Source organism: Pantherophis guttatus, chromosome 1 (assembly GCF_059756535.1).
Source record: "Pantherophis guttatus breed Tessera chromosome 1, ASM5975653v1, whole genome shotgun sequence".
Taxonomy (NCBI): domain Eukaryota; kingdom Metazoa; phylum Chordata; class Lepidosauria; order Squamata; family Colubridae; genus Pantherophis; species Pantherophis guttatus.
Genome location: NC_142063.1, coordinates 136,206,539 through 136,228,424, shown reverse-complemented (window position 1 = coordinate 136,228,424; position 21,886 = coordinate 136,206,539). Strand labels below are relative to the sequence as shown.

The following is a 21,886-nucleotide window of genomic DNA, read 5'->3' as shown; positions in this document are numbered from 1 at the left end:
ATGTTTCAGCAGAATCTCATCTGCCATCATCAGGCTTATGTAAGGGGTCTGTTGCTATTTCAAATCTGGTGCTGGTAGTCTGCTTTGCTGGGATGGCCCCACCTCTTCATTCTGATTGGTTGGGAGTCCCAGTCTGTGTCTATTGGCTTGGCTTCGGGTGTATAGTCGGTTTTTCTCCACCAGGTGGCAGGGCTTCATCTTTGTGGCTGGCTGGAATGTGATTTGGCTGGAGGTCTCGGGGTGTGTGTGTCTGGCTTCTGGGGTGTAGATTTTTCTGTCTGTGGGTGCTGGGACTCATTTGTTGACAAGGGCTAGTTTCCAGATGTCTGGTAGGCGGGAGGTATCGTCACGTTTATTCATGTTATGGGGGTGTTTTTCTATTTCAATGGCTTCCATAATTATTCTCTTGTTGAAGTGTTCAGTTTTGGAGATTAATTTGGTTCCTTCAAAATCAGTTTCATGTCCTGTTGCTTTAAGGTGCTGGAAAAGGGAGGAAGTTTTTTCTTCTTTTCTGACTGCATTCTTGTGTTCTGCAATGCGTGCATTTATTCTCCTATTAGTTTGTCCAATGTATGTGGCTGGCCAGATTTTGCATGGTATTTCATAGACTCCTTGGTTTTCTAGCTGGATCTTGTCTTTGGGGTTTCTTAAGATGTTGGCTATTTTTTGGTCAGTGCAGAAGGCTGTTTTGATACTGTGTTTGTGGAGAATTTTGCTGATTTTATCTGTGGTGCCGTTGGTAATGTCGTTGTCCTGTTCTGTGTCTTGGTTCTTGGTGGGTGTCTCCCTTTGGATTAGGTTGGTGATAGTGTTTCTTTGGAATCCATTAGAAATTAATACGTTTGTGAGAGTGTGTAATTCAGTTTTCAGGTGGTCTTTATCGGTTAGGCGTTTGGTTCTGGAGATGAGAGTCTTGGCTATGGAGTTGATCTGTGCAGGGTGGTGATGTGATTGTGTGTTTAAGTAGCGGTTGGTGTGTGTTTTTTTCTTGTAGATGGTGTGTCCTAGGGAGCCGTTGGGTTTTTTGTAGATTAGGACGTCCAGAAAGGGAAGTTTGTTGTTAGCTTCTGTTTCCATAGTAAATTGTATTTTGCGGTGTAGGCTGTTGAGATGTGTGAGGAAGTTGTCCAGTTTTTCTTTCCCGTGTGGCCAAATTATGAAAGTGTCATCTACATATCTCAGCCAGAGTTTGGGTTTGTGTTCAGATTTATCTAAGGCAATGGTTTCAAAGTGTTCCATGTATAGATTTGCAATGACGGGTGAGAGGGGTGATCCCATAGGTGCTCCTTCTATAGGTGCTCCTTCTATATATCTATCTATCTCACTCACACAATATATATATATATATATATATATATATATATATATATATATATATGAACAGTTATCACATTTATAATTAAATATGCTTTATTTAATTATATTATATTCACTTTTGCAATTAAATGCAACAATGAAATATTAACAGCCATATAATGCTACTGCTTATAGATGTTTTTTTTAAGAAAACAGACTATTTTGCAAGTATAGTTCTGAATTCTACGTTTAGGGTAAGGTATGTCGATTATGCCTAGATAATTTTGTAAGACCATGTCACTAATATAAAATTATTTTATTTATGATTACAGTGGTATAATTTTCAATTGTTTTTACTTATTCCTGATTAAAAATGTTATACCTGATAAGCAGACATTAGACCGTTCATGGTCTATTGTCCGCTTATCAGGTATAACATTTTTAATCAACGATAAGTAAAATAAATTCATTAACGTGGCAATCATATCACCTGTGAATAAAATACATATGCAAACTCTTAATTTTAAAGTAATAAATATTATTGTGGATGAAAGTATCTTATATATGATATTTATTATCATAATGGTTGGCATTATTGCTATCATTGTTTATATCATTATTTATTTTTATACTGATGAATAAAACTATATGAAGCTTAATTATATTTAATGTTTATATCAAATTAACTCTCCAAATTGAATCATTTTGAATCAGATCAATCCAGTGATTCAGAAGGCCTTTTTGTAGATGTACAAGATCTATTTTTCCAAATAAAAATCAGATTGAATCAATCAGTTTGGCTATTTTGAGTTAAAGCACTGAAACAATTTTTGAGTCACTGAATCAGATCAGATTAATTATTTGATGTGAATTAGATCTAGGTGATATGCACACATCTATTGCTGAATGGTGTACTAAAATAATAATAAGAAAAAAGTTTGTAATTAAGTAATTCAGCAAGCATGAAAAAATATAGAAATATAATGTTATCTACAGACCCCTGTAGATCTTTAAAAGAGTACATCACCTAAATGCAGGACCCATTTTGAATCAGCAATATGGCCAGAAGTTCCACTTTGCAAAATAAATAGCTGGTCAAGTCAGTTTGCCCATCTGGATGCCTTGAGGAGCCATTTCATTGTACCAAAGAAGAGTAACACCCATCCTAACTCAGACTCAGATTCATACAGTTGAGGCAAAATTAATTTGAAAGACAGTCTTAGAACCCTTCTTATTCAGAACTTTGAGGATCAGGTGTATTTCTCTTGATAGAGAATGTTATAATAAAGGTATAATCTGAATATCTTTCCCCTAATCACCTCACTGAAAGCCCTTAGCTCCTGTAGCTGTTGAAGGCTTTACATATTGATGCCAATGTTAGCAGTTAATGAAGCCTTCAAGGATCACTGTTATTCTTTAGCAATTCCACTTAATACTCTGGCTGAAACATTTGTGTGCTAACTCTGTTTTCCAAGCCATCTTCATGATTATTCATGAAGTAAATGTAGAATTTTAAAGAAATATGATCCAAAGGGGGGAAAAAAGATATTTTCAACAAAGAAAAGAGGAGAATAACTGGTATTTTTTTCATTTTTCTACATACAGAAAATTATTCCATATTACTTTTACTTGTTGAAATATGTTAGGTGATGGATTAATACCAGTAGTTAAAAAAAAAGGTGAATTGAATTGGAACTCCTCAACTTATAACCAACCACATAAGAACTGTCTGAAGCAGTAGTGAAATGCTACTGGTCCGCACTGGTTCGGGCGAACCGGTAGTGATAAAAACTACCGGTTCAGGTGAACTGGTAGTAAAAAAAAACCTACTGGTTCCTCGGAACCGGTATTTCCGACGATCAGCTGTGCCGCACAATTTAAAATCACTTTCTAGTGAATCTAAATCATGCGGCACAGCTGTTTCCCCCCTTGCTGTTCTACTTACCTTCCCAAGCCTCTTTTTTCCACGTGAAGTGTGTGCTTGTGCGTACTGTGCATGTGCATGTATGCAGTGCGCATTTGGCATGCACCGCATGCCTTACGCATGCCACGCATGCGTGGCCAGCGAACTGGTGGCAAACCAGTTCAGATTTCACCACTGGTCTGAAGTTATAATGGACTTCAAAAAATATACTTATGACTCATTCTTGAAATAATCTCTGCCTCACATCCACACACACAAACACAAACCTTGTGATCATTTAATAATTTCATAATTTCATAAACTTGACAACTAGATGACATTCATATTGGTTGCAGCATCCTGCAGTCATGTAATTACGATTGGAAATGTTTGTTGCTATTTTCCAACAGAAAGTGACAAAAAACACCCATTGGATAGTGATTTATGACTGAAGTTCTGGCTCCATTGTGGTCATAACACGAGGACTACCTGCATTTGATTTATGAAAGGTTAGCTACTTGGTAGCTAATATAATTCAGTTTTATTCAGTCAAAACACCTATGTTCTAATTTTTCTGAGAATACGTGGTCAGAAGCCTAAGGAATTAGTCAGGCTTTAGCTTTCTTGGATAATATGGTCCTGTTAGATCTCTCAGCGGCTTTTGATACCATCGACCATGGTATCATGCTGCAGCGGTTGAGGGGGTTAGGAATAGGGGGCACCGTTTTGTGGTGGTTCTCCTCCTTCCTCTCCGACCGCTCGCAGTTCGTGTTGACAGGGGGGCAGAGGTCGACTTTGAGGCGTCATGCATGGGGAGTGCCGCAGGGGTCGGTCCTCTCGCCCCTTCTGTTCAACATTTATGTGAAGCCGCTGGGTGAGATCATCCGTGGTTTTGGGGTGAGAGTCCATCTGTACGCTGATGATACTCAGCTGTACATCTCCACTCCAGACCACCCCAATGATGCCCTTGATGTGATGTCCCGCTGCCTGGAGGCCGTGCGGGTCTGGATGGGGAGAAATAGGCTCAGACTCAACCCCTCCAAGACTGAGTGGCTGTGGTTCCCGGCGTTGCGATATAGTCAGCTAGCGCCATCGCTGACTATTGGGAGTGAGTCTTTACCCCCCACAGAGAGGGCTCGCAATCTGGGTGTCCTCCTGGACTCATGGCTGTCTTTAGAAGAACATATGATGGCTGTGGCCAGGGGGGCTTTTTATCAGGTTCGCCTGATCCGCCAGTTGCAGCCCTTTCCGGATCGTGACGCCTTGCGCACAGTCACTCACGCCCTTGTCACCTCCCGACTGGACTACTGCAATGCTCTCTACATGGGGCTCCCCTTGAAAAGCACCCGGAGGCTCCAACTGGTCCAGAATGCGGCCGCGCGGTTGGTTATGGGTGCAACTCGTTGTGCCCACGTGACACGCCTCCTGCGCGAGCTACACTGGCTCGCGGTGGTCTTCCAGGTGCGATTCAAGGTGTTGGTCACCACCTTTAAAGCGCTCCATGGCATTGGACCTGGATACCTTTGAGACCGTCTTCTGCCACCAGTAGCCTCCCACCAACCAGTCTGCTCCCACAGAGAGGGTCTCCTTAGGGTGCCATCGGCCAAATTATGTCGGCTGGCGACACCCAGGGGGAGGGCCTTCTCTGTGGGAGCTCCTGCCCTTTGGAATGAGCTGCCCCCAGAAATTTGTAAAATCTCTGATCTCCCTGTATTTCGCTGTGCCCTCAAAACCTTGTTCTTCCGCCAGGCTGGGCTGTCAAGGTAAAGATTTTAATTGGGTTTTAAAAATGGGATTTTAAATTTGGGGTTTTAAACTGAGCCTATCATTTAATAATTTTAATAATTTTAAATTTTTGTCTGTCTTTGTGCTTTTAATCAGGCTGTACATCGCCCTGAGTCCTCCGGGAGAAGGGCGGTATAGAAATAAAATTAATAAATAAATAAATAAAATAAATAATATGTGGTAAAATAAATATTTGGAAAAAAAGTTATACATTCTAAACATTCTATATTATAATATCTTTGAGATTACTTTTTTTAATTTTAAAAACTACATATGAATATTCCCTTACAAAAGTGATATGTTTTAATGTTTTCAATAAGGATCTAATCAAATAAGCTGAATGCCAATCAGCAAATTGTTCAGTGCTTTTTTTATATACATTTTTAAATATGCTTTTTGTCATTAATGGTATGTTGCTTCCTTAGGAACTCTGTGAAAAAGTAAAAAAAAAAAAATCAGGGCTTCATTTTGCCACTTATAATATAAGTGAGCTATGAAAACTTATTCTTAGGTGGATTGTACTTTTCAAAACATTTGCATCCCAGTTACCAATAATTGCCACCTGTTAGCCTCTACACATATTCTGTATAAATAGATTGTTAGAAAATAACCTTATTTCCAGAGTCCTGCCAAATAATATACGTGACAGATTGTTTGTAAAATTATAAATTTGATAACTAAAAAAGAATGAACCCCATGAACAGAACATCAAGTATGTGTTCAACAAAGATGCAACATTTTCAAAAATAGATGGCATGCCATTCAGTATACTGTATTGAATCATATTCTATTACATATTCTATTAGTCCATTAAATCCAGTAGATTTACACATTCAGTATTAGCAAATATTCTACATATTATTGTTCACATGTTTGTTTGACATCTTCCCCAACACAATTGGGAAGATAAAACAAAATTGCCCTGTAAAAAGATTTATATTGGAGCCAGGAGCATTGGTAAAAATTTATATGATAAATTGTGTATTGTAATAGCATGAAACCAGGTCTGATTTTTAGTAATTCTGTAAGATGTCATGATCGAACTATAAAAGTAAAGCTTGTACTGCAATATTGTGAAGTCATTTCAGGGGTGGGTTCTTAATTTTTTTACTACCAGTTCTGTGGGTGTGGCTTATTTTGTGGGCATGGCTTGGGGGTAATGTGACTGGGTGGGCGTGGCCATTTTTTTTTTTTTTTACTTTTAAAAGCATTATTTCTACAACCTTAAGAGGTTGCAGAGGCTAAAAGCCTCTGACGATCAGGCAAGTCATCTGGGATTGCCAGAGGCTTTTAAAGGGATTTTTTTCCCTACAACCTCCTCAGTTGGAGAAGTTGCAGAAAAACATGTTTTTAGAAGCTTCTGACGATCAGGCAAATCTGCTGGGGTCACCAGAGGCTTTTAAAGGGATTTTTTTTCCTACAACCTCCTCGGCTGAAGAGGTTACAGAAAAAAATGTTTTCAAAGCTTCTGAAGATCCCAGCTGATCCACGCGATCATCAGAGGCTTTTTTTAAAAAAACTTTTAAAAGCATTTTTTCAGCTGAAGAGGTTGTAGAAAAAAATGCTTTTAAAAATTAAAAAAAAAAGCCTCTGTGAGGTGGGCGGGGTAAGCAAGCTGCAACCGGGCTGGGGACCGGTGTGGGGGCATGGCCAGCCAATGTTATTACCGGTTCTCTGAACTACTAAATTTTTTTACTACCAGTTCTGGCGAACTGGTGCGAACCAGAGCAACCCACCACTGAGTCATTTCCCCTCCTATCTTCAGAAATTCATGGCTGGAACTGAAAGCAATGGAATTGACTCACATAATACAGATTTTCTGAACTTAAGTTGGTTTAGCTGGCCCCTAAATAAGATAAGGTCAATAAACAACGAATACATTTAAATCACAATGACTCAGTTAAAAAATGTGTGATTTTTCCAATAGTAATGAATTTTACTTAATCATTTAATGAAATAACAAAATTAAGATGATATGTCAAATGTCAACTTAAAGAATGAGAAAAAATTAAAATTTTAGTGTCCAAAATTCTTGATGAAACTTTAAAAAGATGAAATACTAAAAATAAACCAGCTGTCAAAGAGCCTGTTGCCTTGACTTGAGCTTTTCAGTTATTTTATATTACAGTATTCAGCATATGAATTTTTTTTCTATGGGATTTCTCCAATTATTGATTTTTGTTTTGTTCTCCAGGGAAGTCAACTGAAGACTATCACCATAGTATTTATAGGGTGTATCTTATTAATGCAATGTACTTCATTTTCGTTAAGTTCAATATAAGTGATATATGATGTTTGGCAATGTGTGATGCGATCGCTCTGTCACCAGTTCTGTAAATCAGAAGCTGTTGCTTTCTGTTGGGCAGACAGTTAATCAGTTACATGCTATATTGCTGATTAAATTCAGATTGTCAAGCAAAAGACAAATAATGTGTTTGTATATTATATTTCATTAGTGCATATTTCATTTAAATATGCTAGTCACTTGAAAATTGGAAATCCTATTGCTTCATGAACAAGATCTAATGCATATGCAGAGTGTTGTGTGCATTGAGTGACTGCCCTCAGTGTTTTGATTTGCCTGTGACCTAAGAGTGTTTGTGCACATGCAGGTATCTAATTTAATGGCATTTAGAAGTATTCTTGATTTGTGTTAATTTTTCTCCCACACTTCTCTTATGTCCTAAATCAGCAAGAGAACATTATCCTCCCTCCAGTTCAAACCCTCAATAATGCTTTATATAAAGATTACAATTCCATCATCACTGTTAAGAAAAGCAATGGCAATAGGTCCACAGATTCTAGGTGGAAAAACAGTTAACCTACACAATTGATTTCTCAGAGACTCTAAAACTTGATGCCATATCTCACTTGCCTCTGTTGCAATATTTTCAGGATCAGACTCAATAAGATCAACAAGAGTTAAAGATTTAACTATATATTCTTTATTTACATTAGGCATTCTATATTCACTGAATATTCACAGATAGAAGCAGGGGAAATGGTGTAGGTAGCTCCTTATATATACAATGGGTGGAGCTATATGTGGGAGTGGTGAATTATGAATACATTAAGAAGTGAAGTATAAGTTAACCCCTGATACCCTGTCTGTACACTATTTACACATTGGAGAATAAGGCATTTATATCTGACAAATCCCCCTCTAAATGCCGATTCGTTATACAACACCAATTACATTCAGATTCAGGGCAATACAAAACATACAACTTAGAGGTTAAGTATTTATGTTGTTTAGAAGGTAAAGGCTTCGTTAATATATCAGCTAATTGTTCTGAAGTGTCACAATGTACTGCTTTAATAAATCCATCCTGAGATAATTGTCTCACATGTTTAAATTTTATATCTATATGTCTGGACCTTTGTCCAATGGCATCAGATCTAGATATTTCAATGGCTGCTTTATTGTCTTCATGCATAACAAAAGGCAGAGCAGGTTTTTTCCAGACATCTGAAATTAAATCATTAAACCATACAAGATTATTTGCGGCCTTGGATAAACAAACATATTCCGCTTCTGTTGTTGAAGTAGCCACTAGTTCTTGTTTACCAGTGTACCAGTAGACTGGACAGTCATTTAAGAGAAATACATAACCAGATGTGCTTTTTCTGCATGAGGTGTCTCCAGCCCAATCTGCATCTGCATAACACGTAAGCTTTGGTTCTTTAATATCATTAGGTTCTAACATTAAACAAAGGTCTAGTGTACCTTTTAAATATCTTAAAATTCTTTTAACAGCTTCCCAGTGGTACATTGTTGGTTTGCTGACATGCCTAGATAATAAATTAAGTGGTAAAGCGATGTCCGGTCTAGTCCAATTAGATATGTAAAGGAGTGAACCTATGATTGATCTATAGAATGTATTGTCCTTGAACTCGGGAGAAGATTCATCGGAATTCCTTAGAAAGTCAGTTTGCATAGGGGTATCACAAGGTTTGGCATTGTTTAAGTTGCATTTATTTAAAAGATCTATGATCTTATCTCTCTGGGTAAGTTTGAATCCCCTTTTTGTCTTATTAATTTGGACACCAAGGTATTTGTTTACCTTGCCTAAAGATTTCAATGAGAAATGTTCATTTAGTTTAGTTACAAAAGTTTCTCTTCTTTCCTTATGTTTTCCTATGTATAAAATGTCATCCACATAAATCAATACAAATTCAATGTAATCATCACCCCTCTTGACAAAGAAACAATTATCAGCAGTGGTAGCGTTGAAGTCCATGGTCTTAAGTACTTTTACTAAACAATCATACCACCGTTTACCAGATTGTTTTAGCCCGTATAAACTCTTGTTTAACAACCAAGTCTCATTTTTGTTTGTGTATGGACTATGAGGTGCTCTCACGTATATTTCTTTATCTAATTTTGCGTGTAGGTACGCAGTCTGTATGTCATACTGGAATACATCTAGATTGAGTGCTGAAGCTATCACTAGAGCTGTTTTGACACTCTCTGTTCTTACAGTGGGGGAATACGTGTCAGTATAGTCCTCTGGATATTTCTGTGCATAACCCTGTGCAACTAATCTAGCTTTGTATAGAGTATTTCCTCCCTCTAAATTCTTAATTTTATATATCCATCTGGTACCAATAATTGTCTTATCTTTAGGTGCAGATGCAGGTGTAAATACATTTAGTCCTTGTAAACTTTCCATCTCTTTCTTCATTGCTAATTCCCATTTTTCTTTTTCTTCGTGAGGAAGTTTTAACACTTCCTCGTATGTATTGGGTGTTGTTGGTTCACCATTCATGTGCATTACATAATCCTTGTATTTATTTGGCATTTGATTTCTGGTGTTTCTAATGATTTTCTCTGGTTTACTATCGTTATCATGCAAATATCTTGCTTCCTTTTTTGTTAGTGTATCTGTCTTTATTTTGAGTTGGCTATTTGTCCAAGTTTTGGTTTTGTTTTTATATTTGTTGATATTTTGTTTTTCTATAGTCCCTTTCTCATGAGATTTTGTATCTTCATGTTTATTTGGGAATATCTCATTAAGATGTAATTTAGACCAGTTAGCTTGTTCATGGAACACAGCTGTTCTGGAGACTATAAATTTGTTGTTACTATCAATGAATCTGTATCCTTTAGTGCCGGTCTCATATCCCATGAATCTGAGTCTCCTGGACACATTTTCTCCCTTTCTTCTTAATTGTTTAGGTATGTGTACGTCTGCTGTTACTCCAAATATATGCATGTGTGCTAATTTTGGTTTTCTATTATACATCACTTCATATGGTGTCTTATTTATAATGCTGGACCATGTTCTATTTTGTGTGTAATTTGAATAATGTAAGGCTTCTGACCAGAATTGTTTGCTTAAGCCAGCATCTTCCAATGTGCATCTAATCATGGTTTGTAATGTGGAATTTTTTCTCTCTGCAATTCCGTTTTGGAACGGAGAAAATGGACTAGATGTGTAATGTAACATTCCTTTGTCTTTTAACCATTGCGAGAATTCTTTAGACATGAATTCGCATCCTCTGTCTGTCATAATTTGTTTTATTTTGATGTTGTGTTGTGTTTCTATGCGTTTGTAAAATTCTTTAAATTTTTGAAATGTTTCATCTTTGTGTTTTAGTGTGTAAACAAATCCATAGCGACTATAATCGTCCACTATTGTCAGGAAGTAACGTTTCCTATAAGTGATTGATGGAGTTAATGGACCAACTAAGTCCATGTGTACTAAATCAAAAATTTTGTTAGTTGATCTGGTAGATTTTCTTGGCCTGGGACTAGTTTTTAGTTTTGTAGATTTACATACTGAGCATTCCAGATAATTTTCACAATTCTTTATTTTAACACCTTCTGCGTGTTCAGTCATTTTTTGCACTACAGGAAAACTGGCATGTCCTAACTTCCTATGCAATATGTGAGCACACTCATCATGAATTGGTTTACCTATCTTTGGCTTCTTATCGTTGTGTGCATCTGTGTGATCATTAGATATTTTACATTCATCATTGTCACTGTTGCTAACATTCTCATCATCTATTTCAATACAATCTTCCATATTTGAATCAATGTTATGTAACCATTTTTCTTTTGTTATTAGGTAAGGTAGTCCTCCTTTAGTCACCACAGTGCCTACATTTATTTTATTCTTTTCCAAAGTTGCCTTTCCTTTTGAAAAGACAATGTTAATGTCAGAATCTCTGCTTAGTTTTATGGCACTTAATATGTTATGAGGTATTTCAGGTATTAGTAATACCCCCTCTATTTTTCCTAAACCAGGCAAGGTTACATTTCCTCTACCTAATACTTGAACCTTTTCTTGGTTAGCTACCTTAATTACAAATTTATCTTCTGCAAATGAAGACAATATACTTTTGTTATTAGTGGTGTGATTAGTTGCTCCAGAATCAATAAGCCAATTATTGTTCTCACTTTGTTGTGTGTTAGTGTTGTCTTGTTTATTTAATCCATTCAGTGAACCAGACTTTCTATCCTTTGAATTGTCTCTGCCCCCTCTATTCTCTCTGTGATTTGGTGGGCTCCTATATCTATGCCTTTCTATAGAAGGCTGTCTATAATCGTATTTGTTTCTGTATTCTGATCTATATCTTTCTTTTAAGAATTTTGGGCAATCTCTTCTATTGTGTTCCCTGGATCCACAATTATGACATTTAAATGTTCCACTATATTTTTCTTGGAAAGCTACTTTCCTATATGGTTTATGTTCTGTGTGATTGTTAGAACGATTCCTTCTAGAATTATCTTCTGTTATCAATTTGTTAGATAGACTTTCTATGGATAAATACCCTAGATTGATTGTGTCTAAATGTGACATAAAATTGTCCCATGATGGGTCAAGTGAGTTGATAATGACACTTTTCATTGTTTGGTCTGAAATCACTTCCCCCCTCAAATGCAGTTCAGCTCTTATTTTGTTCAAAGATATTAAATGTTCACTTATGGAAACCCCTGGTTTTATCCTAGATGAAAAGAAGTCTTTAGATATCCTTGTGGTGGTGGCTACACTGTCACTGTGAAACAAATTAAACATGCATTGAATAATTTCTGAAACAGTCAAATTTGGCTTAATGCTGTGATACATTGCAGGAGACACACTAGATATTATTAAGAAAAAAGCTCTATGGTGTAAACAATCTATTTTTAGTGTCCAAGGTCTTTTTGGGGGACTAGTGATAAAAAACAGTAAGTTTTCCTTCATAAAGACAACCTGGAGCTGTTGATACCATTCTTGTAAATTAATGCCATCAACCCTTAGTTTTGGGAAGTCACTGGGTAAATTTCCGACATTATTGGGTCCATTACTTACAACCTGAGGTAGTCCGTGGTCTCGTAAATGCAGAAAATTGCAAAACGGCATGGGGATGCTCGCTACGAGTCTGCATGATCTTCTCTCCTGTTCATGTCTTCCCGGATCGTCAGCGTAGTTTCGCGCATGCGCGTTGCCCATTTCTTCTTCGGCGTCGTCGTGGAAGGTTCTCCTCGTTGCGGCCCGCTCGCTCTGCTCCTCTTCAGATGAGTCGGTCTCTGGTTCGACTTTGGGGGTTCTGGCGACGGTGGCTGTTCTTCCTCTTCTATTGAAAGCGTTGGTGCTTGCTTCGGTCTGCGGCGTAGGGCGGTATCGGCAGGGCTCTCTGGGTTCCGGCGTCAGCGCTCTAGTAGTCAGGATGGGAGCGGGCAGGTCTTGAGGCATCGGCTTGCTCGTTCGCTTTTTTAGTGTCTTTTTAGTAATTTTCAGTTTTGGCCCAAATGCAGCAAAGAGCGTTTTCATCGCTGATTTTATTTGGTGTTTTGTTGGATCTTCCTCGCTTTCTGGTTCTGATTCTTCTGAGGTGTTTGAAACTTCCTTTTCGTTTTCGTTGTCCGATAATATTTTTCGCGCCAGAAATTTTGAATTGAGATTGCTGATTGGCTCTTCTTCGTTCATCTTGGAGGCCGGTTGAAACCAAGATGGCCGCCATTCAAATTTTTGCGCGGGATCATCGTTTTTCTTTTTTGTAATGATTTTCTCCGCAGTCATATTACTCACTATTTTTGGATCTTTGGGTTTTTCATTGGTGATGTTTTTCTCTCTCGCTGCTCCGCTGTTCTTTAGCATATCTTGGAGGTTCGCGATGAGGCTTTCATCATTCTTCTGGCTTTTTAATAGTTTTAATATCTCTGACCTGAGTTCGTTATTTTCTATTTCGATTTCCTCCTGGTCATCAATTATTTCTTCGTCTTCAGTGGTGTATTCTTCGGATTCTCTCGAAATTGCATTCGTGGATTCGTTGATTATTTCTTGTTCCGTTTCCATTTCTTTGCTGTAGGCCCTGGTGTTGGGCCTATCTTTCTTAGACATTTTAAAGCTTTTTATTGAGTCAATTAACCATCCTCTGCTACCAGTTTGTTGCAATATTTTCAGGATCAGACTCAATAAGATCAACAAGAGTTAAAGATTTAACTATATATTCTTTATTTACATTAGGCATTCTATATTCACTGAATATTCACAGATAGAAGCAGGGGAAATGGTGTAGGTAGCTCCTTATATATACAATGGGTGGAGCTATATGTGGGAGTGGTGAATTATGAATACATTAAGAAGTGAAGTATAAGTTAACCCCTGATACCCTGTCTGTACACTATTTACACATTGGAGAATAAGGCATTTATATCTGACAGCCTCTTTCTGTTTTATGCACCAAGGAGTAAAATATTGCCATTCTGAAACCTAAATTTATAATTAATTTTCCATATATTAATTGTTATAAATCACAGATCTTTTAAGATGTAGCACATTTATTCTAATAGTATGCAGTGAAAGTGATATACAGTGGTATATTGGTACTCCTTGTTAATTGGTTCCAGGAGGTGCAATGAGTACCAAAAACGATGAGTACCAACAAATTTTTCTCATAAGGAATAATATAGTGAGTCACAAGGAAGCCGACACTGAGTTCTAGTTTGTTCATTGAGTACCAGGATAAAATGTTCATGTCAAAATGTATTGAGTACTAAATTCAATGAGTTTCAAAACAGTTGAGTACCAAGGTACCATTGTAACCAGATGATGCTATCCAGCAATTTATAGGATAAAATAATTTTATACTGTATAAAATATGCATCTAAATATTAAAAAGTTATACTTTTATTGTGCCATTCATACATTTTTCTGAATTAAAACATGTATTTAATGATCTGCTGTGACAGATGTTGGATCTGTGGAGGGTCTAGCATATCATAGGGCTTGGGATACTTTGTACTGGACCAGCTCTACTACATCTTCTATTACAAGGCACACAGTTGATCAGAAACGAAGAGGTGCTTTCAACAGAGAAGCTGTAATAACGATGTCTGAGGATGATCACCCACATGTATTAGCCCTTGATGAATGCCAAAAGTAGGTACCTTGTTCCTACATTTTTTACTGGTTATATACCTTTCTGTTAACAGAATTTTGTTCACAATTATTGCATTGTGAACCAATGACTACTACTTTCTTGAGCCACTGTATTCAAGAGTATGAGACAAAAAGGTATACTTTACCTCTTGGGATTATAGTCAAAATGTTTTCTTTCATTCTGTTGATTATTAGAATAGGGTTTTTCTATTGGTTTCATTAGTATTTGTTTCATATAAAAATATTCAATCATGTTGGTCAGGGAATGAGTTGTCCATTAATGTATGATGCTTAAGCATGATCTGACTTCATTTTTTGTCTTATTTTTTTATTTATTCATTCATCTCATTCTATAACCATGCTAGGTAGAAATTAAATTCTTACTGAAGTGTTATGTACTTTGTGATCAAGCCACTAGGGTTTTTTATTTCCAAAAGTTCTCCAAAGAGTGATGGCAACTGCAGACCTTACATTTTGCTATAGTGCTTGAATGTTGGACATTATTTTTTTCCACACAAACAGACAAAAGTAGCTGTTAAATCATTACTGAGCATTTTAATGTAAGATAATAATTATTTTTCTTTAAACTTACCAAATTTCCATGCTCTCAAATTTTCCCTTGTATTTGCCAATCGATGGTCTATAGAATATATGAATATCACAGAATATGGCCTTCCAAGGTACCTTTATTTTTTGCTAGTATTACTCCATGAAGCACCAGTTTGCACCCTATTGATGTATTGTTACTAAGATTTATATATACATTATGTTACATTATTTATAACTGATATGTATTTTTAATGTGGAAATTATGTTTTGCTTTTAGTTTAATGTTTTGGACTAATTGGAATGAGCAGCATCCAAGCATCATGAGAGCTACACTGAATGGCAAAAATGCACAAGTTGTAATCAGCAATGACATCTTAACACCAAATGGACTTGCCATTGATCACAGGGCTGAGAAACTGTATTTTTCCGATGGTAGTTTGGGAAAAATAGAAAGGTGTGAATATGATGGATCACACAGAAATGTAAGATCATAAAACTAACTTTTAGTAATGTATTGATATTTCTATAAAGAAATAACTGTAATCTTTGATTTTTTCATCCTTAGTATAAAATAATAATAATTGCAGCTTCCTACAATAACACCAGCGGAACTGCAAAAAACTACTACTCGGAACATCGTAAATTTTAAGAAGATATTTGGTTGATACCCAGGATGCTGGCAGCAACCCGTATCAACCAACAGCACTAGTCAATGATATTTGTGATACATTTTTAAATGTTCAGTTGACTGAGTTTCATGTTTAATGAATAAAAGAGATAATAATAATAATAATATCTAGATAGATAGTAGAATGGGAAAATATTGGGTGACTGGGAAGGTACTTAACTTTTTTCTAGTGAGGCCTATGCCAAATAGAGAAATGGTATAAAGTGTATAGGAACATTTCAAATGTGAACAAACTATAATTTTCTATTTTAAATTTGTGAGGAGGTATTTGTGGTTCTTATTGTTATAATAAATCTGGTTAATGGTACAATTTTTATATCCTTTAATCTCACTAGCACAATTTGATTTTCTATTAATATATATATCTAATTTCTGTATAATAATGACCAGATAATAATTATTATTTATTTCTATTTTATTGAGGTGTTCACATGTGAACTATAATTTTATTGTGAATTTTAACATACAAACCATAATGTAATTTCATCCTTATATATCCAAAAGTTGTGTATACGCCATATTGTATTAACAGCATACTATGCTTCCTAAGAGATCCTAGAAAACAGGTATAGGTAGTCTTTGACCTACAACTGGTCACTTAGCAACCATTGAAAGGTAGGACATACCCCCCCCCAAAAAAAGTCATGACCCAAGTTCAAAGTTATGGCCATTGCAATTCCTTACCATGTTTCACTCTTATAACCAACTGCAGGGATACATCAGCACAGCCCCCTCCCCCCCCCATCTTTCATCCTGCCTGGTCTTGGCTGGGCCTCCCAAGGCCTCCCTATGCCCCTCGAGATTCCACCAAGCTGTGGCGTACTCTCAAGCTGGCCACTCAGCCACACAAGGGAGCCCAAAGAAGCTACCCAGAGGGTAGTTACAGCTATAGGCCTTGGCCTACTTGCAGGACTCAACCTGCTCCTCAGCCAGATCCAAGGCCAAGCAGTATCCAAGTTACCTTTCATTTCTTGCACAGGAGGCTGACCAATGCCATGCAATACGAAGCTCAAGTTTTTAATGGAGGCTGCCGGCCTTTTGACAACTGCATGTTATTCTCCTAGCAAGTAGTAGTACTTGTGAGACTATACGGGGCTCTGTTTTTTAAGGAGACTCCCCAAACTCCACAAACAAATGGATCCTCTTTAAAAAACAGAGCCCTGTACAGTCTCATGAGAAGTGCTACTTTCTAGGAGAATAGTATGAGATTGCCATGAGGCTAACAGTCTCTGTAAGAAAGCTGAGATTCACATTGCATCAGCCAGGCTCCTCTGCAAAAAAAAAAAAAAAGATGAAGTTGGGTAAGATGCTTTACTTAATGGCTATCACAAGATACGACTGTAATGGTCAGGCTCCATCACGTGTGTAGGTCAAATACTGAATGTATTAAATATGGTACACAAAACAATTTTAATAGGTAGAATAGGTAAATGGCATGAGATAATTTCCCATTCAAGTGTGACTTGCATACCTTCAAAATGGAGGGTTCCTTTTACCAGTAGTAACCAGCAAATGGGAAAGATTTCAAATATAGGAATTCTATTTAATTTATTCCCACTTAGAGTCATCCCTAATTAGCTGATATTTCTCTGTGTATTTTTTTTTTACTCAAAACAGATAAATTTTCTACTTCACAGATGAAGTATTTCCATATTCAGTCTAGATAAAATATATGATGAGATACTGATGAAAAAAGCTGTGTTCTGAACCATTATCTATCATTTCTTTTTATCTAACCTTGTTATTGTATATATTCTAGTGATGTTCGATTAATTTAATATAGAATCAAATATAGTTTCCACATTAATTAAAAATAAAACAGAAATATTGAAAAATAGATAATTTTACATTTAATTAATCCTTCTATTTTTCAAATCAGGTGATAGTCAGATCTGGACCTGGCACTTTTCTCAGTCTAGCTGTATACGATGCTTGGATCTTCTGGACAGACTGGGTGAGAAGAGCTATACTGCGATCCAATAAATATACAGGTGGAGATACAAAAATTCTTAGATCTGATATCCCACATCAACCTATGGGCATCATAGCTGTTGCTAATGACACTAACAGCTGTAAGTTACTGAGTACAACATCAGTATTTCTTTAATGGTAGATTTAAAAAAAAAACAGTAGAAGGATTATTTTTGCAGTTATTATACTGTTCTCTTTTAGATATATAGCTTTTATTATGGAGAAAAGATAATTATCACAGAAGTAACAGTCGTAATTTGAAACAGTTTTCAAATTGTTATTTTTCCGTATGAGAAAGCAAATTCTCTTGAAAAAGCATTCAAATTTGTCCCTTGCTTAAAATGTGAAATCTGTGGGAATTTTCTATGAAAATTATTTGCAATACCCATCCATTGGCTGGTGGGGCTGCACTCCAAGAGAAAAGCCCCTCTACCTATCTCTCTCACAAGGTAGCAGGCTAACAAGATAATTTGCATCCCTGTGTTCAACATGTTATAATGCCATAGTAACAAGGGCAAGTGTTTAATTAAAAATTGCCACCTGGTTCAAGCTACCTGATTTCTTTACTGTTTCCATAATTAGCACATACCAGATTATTTAAGTTTTTTTTTTTCATATTTTTCACTAGGAATTCTTTCATTATTTCCAACTATGGTCCAAATTAATCAATTATTTCACTTAATGAACTGACATTTCATCTCATATTCAAATCCCCCTTCCAAATTAGTAAATTTTGTTGTTATATAAATATCCTGTTACCATGCAAATCAAATAAATTCATCAAACTCTTTCATCCCTGTTTCAAATTTGGAACTTAACCATGTCTTTTTATTTGAAATATAATTTATATCTATTTCATATTTATTTATTGATGAGAATTCTGATAAAATAATTAAGATCTATACTCTTAACATTGGAAGCCTCCTTATTTTTACAGTAGTGGAAGTTAGCAGATTTCACAGTGAGCTTTAGATTGCCATGGTTACACTGATGAAGAAAAAGGAAGAGTATTTCCTGATATTTACTCTTTGATACAGATAATATTTTGTCTCTTCAATCTCTGAACAGTCTTCAGTTGCCTGTCAGTTATTTCTTTCTTACCAGAATAGTAAGTTGTTGTTTAGCATGCAATCTAGTTTTGTTTCAGATGTCATTTGTGGACTTTTTCATTTTGTATATCCTAATGCAGAAATACATTGGTATTTTATGTCGATCAACACATTATTTTGAGGGGTCAACATACATAAAAATGTGCATACAAAAACTATCTATCTATCTATCTATCTATCTATCTATCTATCTATCTATTCATCTATCCTCATCTTACCAAACTCTTGTGTTTTATTTTCAAAGAGTTATTCTTCTGATAGATGATTGTTGCTCCTTACTAACCTCCTACTTCATTTTTATCTCCCTGCTTAAGCTCCTTGATTCTGTGGCTTGGTTGACAATCAAGTTCTCTAAGCTTATGATCTTGGAAGACTTCAAGTTGCCTTGTCTGGGGGTGCAAAATCTGAGATAGTTCAGGAGTTTATGCCCACCATGATGGCAGTGGAACTGACATATAATGGTTATTATTTGCCTGTGTCATCGTTAGAACACATTCTCTTTACCCTAGAATCCCCTGGTGCTGGTCCAATTAGAGAGAAGTTAAACCTATTCACCTGATCTGTCCCAAGTGACTTATGGATCCCACTGGTTTTCAGAGTGAGTTTTTTATTGTTCTGCACATTCTGAGCCACTATTTGGAATGAAGAGGCTTCTAGGGCTTTGGATCAAATCATCACAATGTGGCCTCTTCTAATGGATCTCGGGTTCTTAGTCCCTTGCTTTACCAAGGAACTAAGGGAAAGGAAGTACAAGAAACTCTGGAACAATGCTTGAAGCATTTTTGGAGATCACTAATGAGTGAACCTGACAAAACACAAGTTAAAGTGGTTGTTAGAGACTACCTTGTAGCTGTAAGGGCAGTAAAACATCAGTATTTCTCTTCATTATTGTATCCACACATAGCTGCCTAGTGATCTTGTTAAAGTAACACAGTTCCTCCTGAGAAAGGTTGAATTGGAGATTTTCCTTCAGGGCTACTATGAAAAATATGTGAGACATTTTCAACTAAAGTCACTTGGGTCTGCTTCAACCTTGACTCTGACTTTGAGGCTTATCCCATGGAAGTGACTGGTTCAGTCTGATTTGGTTATCTGATTTGGTGATCTTGTTGATTTTAATGAAGTGGACAGGATTCTTGGCATTGTTAACTCAGCCATTTGTGTGTTGGACTCATGTCTGTCCTGGTTAGTAAACATTTTGCAAGAGATGACATGGATGATCTTTACAGTGGTGAATTCATTTTGAAAGATATTGGGGGGGGGGGGGTCCCACTACTGTTTAAAAAGGCTGTGATTTACCCTGTCTTTATGAAGTTGTTGTTTGAACAACAACTCCATCTTTTCTTTCATAGGGTAGATTGTTGAGAAGGTGGTTGAACTGCAGCTTTAAAGAATCCTGGAGAAAATTGATTATCTGGACCCTTTTCAGTCAGGTTTCAGATTGGGCACAGAACTAAAATGGCATTGACCATATATATGGATTACCTCTGATAGAAATGGGATGGGGACGTTGTATCCATCTTGGCTTTCTTTTATTCTTGGTAGCTTTTAATACTTCAGTCACCCTATCCTTCTGGACCACTCCAAAGATTAGGAACAGGGGGAGGGTCATCCTTCTGGACCACTCCAAAGATTGGGGTGGGGGTTCACAAGTTTGCACTGGTTCTTCTGCTTTCCCCAAGACAAGTTCTAGTTTGTAATTACAGAGATCTAGCATACAGTCTTTTAGGGGGTAGGGGAGGCTCCAGGTTCAATGATATCTTATTTAATATCTTAATTAAGTCACTAAGTGAGGTCATCTGTCAGCATGGGGTGAAGTATTATGAATATGATGAGAATAAACAGCTCTATATCTCCTCACAAGGCTGACCAAGGGCTACTGTAGATGTTTTGTCTTAGTGGGAGTAATCTCAGTGGATAAAGAAGAACAAGCTTCAATTTAAACTTGGCAAGACTAAGTGGCTATGCAGTTTAGGGGTCCATCATTGCTTCTGAATATGGTAACCAGGGATGGGTTCTACTTACCTTTACTACTGGTTCACAACGGGAGCACATGTGCGCGCTCACTTTGCTCACACACACATGCTTCTGCGCATGCACAGATTGTCAATTATGACATCCAGGCAGATGGGCAGAGCCTCCCGCCGCTTTTACTACCGGTTCTAAAGAACCAGACAGAACTGGGAGTAACCCACCACTGATGGTAACAAACAATACCAGTGTACAATCTGGGTATTCTTCTGGATTCATGGCTCCTATTCAAAGAATACAAGTAGTCCTCAAGTTATAACCATAATGGATCCTACCCATTGCAGTCATAAATCATAACAGTCATAAAATTGGTCAGTCATGTGATTGACCTGATTTTATGACCTTTTTATGGTGGTTAAGCAAACAACAGTTGTAAAATAAACACCACAGTCTTAAGTGAAATGCAGCAATGTTGCCGAGCACCCAAATTGCAATCATGTGACTATGGAAAGGAGGAAATCATCAGAACTTCAGATCTGGATCATAAATGCCCTTTTACAGGTCTATTGTAACTTTGAATGGTTGCTAAACAACTGGTTTAAGTTGAGGACTACTTGTAGATTGTAGCTGTGACCAAGAGAGCTTTTGCAAAACTTCATTTTGTATAACAATTGCACCATCCTGAATCAGGAGCCACTGTTCATGATCACTCACTTCTGAGTGGATTAGTGTAATGTGTTGTATGTATATAATCCGTGAAGACTATCTGGAAGCTGCAACTTTTCCAAAATGCACTCATACCATGTAATGTATTGGCCTTGCTATGTTAAAAGATCATAAATATTGAAACAAGCTGTTCCGATGCAAATTGATTACTTGTTTTTAGTTATATAATCTTTTTTCCTCACCAGGTGAATTATCCCCTTGTGCCCAAATGAATGGAGGCTGTCATGATTTGTGTCTCCTGACACCTGATGGGCATGTTAATTGTTCATGTAGGGGTGACCGCATACTTACAGATGATAACAGATGCGTGTGTAAGTACAATTGTAATCCATCCTCCCTCCCTCCCTCTTTCTTTTAGCATTAATGATGACTAAAAAAATTAAAGCTAACCAAAGTTTCACAAGTTTCTTCATAAACAGAATAGAAAGAATTAAAGTGAGTTTTAAAAAAAACAACTCTGATAGATTCACCTAAGTAGGAATAGATTTTTTGTGTTAAGTTTTCAAAACTCAAA

The 21,886-nt window shown here is 36.7% G+C and overlaps 1 protein-coding gene across 4 annotated transcripts in view; it reads left to right on the top strand.

Moving 5' to 3' along the window:
* Nucleotides 1–21,886, top strand: part of LRP1B (LDL receptor related protein 1B) — a 986,195-nt gene that overhangs the window by 833,191 nt on the left and 131,118 nt on the right. For all 4 annotated transcript variants that reach the window (XR_004592513.3, XM_034424500.3, XM_034424507.3 and 1 more), the window contains exons 42-45: nt 14,169–14,358; nt 15,185–15,389; nt 17,475–17,667; nt 21,558–21,683. Coding sequence is in view for 3 of the 4 variants with exons in the window: in XM_034424500.3 (XP_034280391.2) it covers nt 14,169–14,358; nt 15,185–15,389; nt 17,475–17,667; nt 21,558–21,683 (714 nt within the window). In the remaining variant the exon portion in view is untranslated. The remainder of the gene's footprint in view (nt 1–14,168; nt 14,359–15,184; nt 15,390–17,474; nt 17,668–21,557; nt 21,684–21,886) is intronic.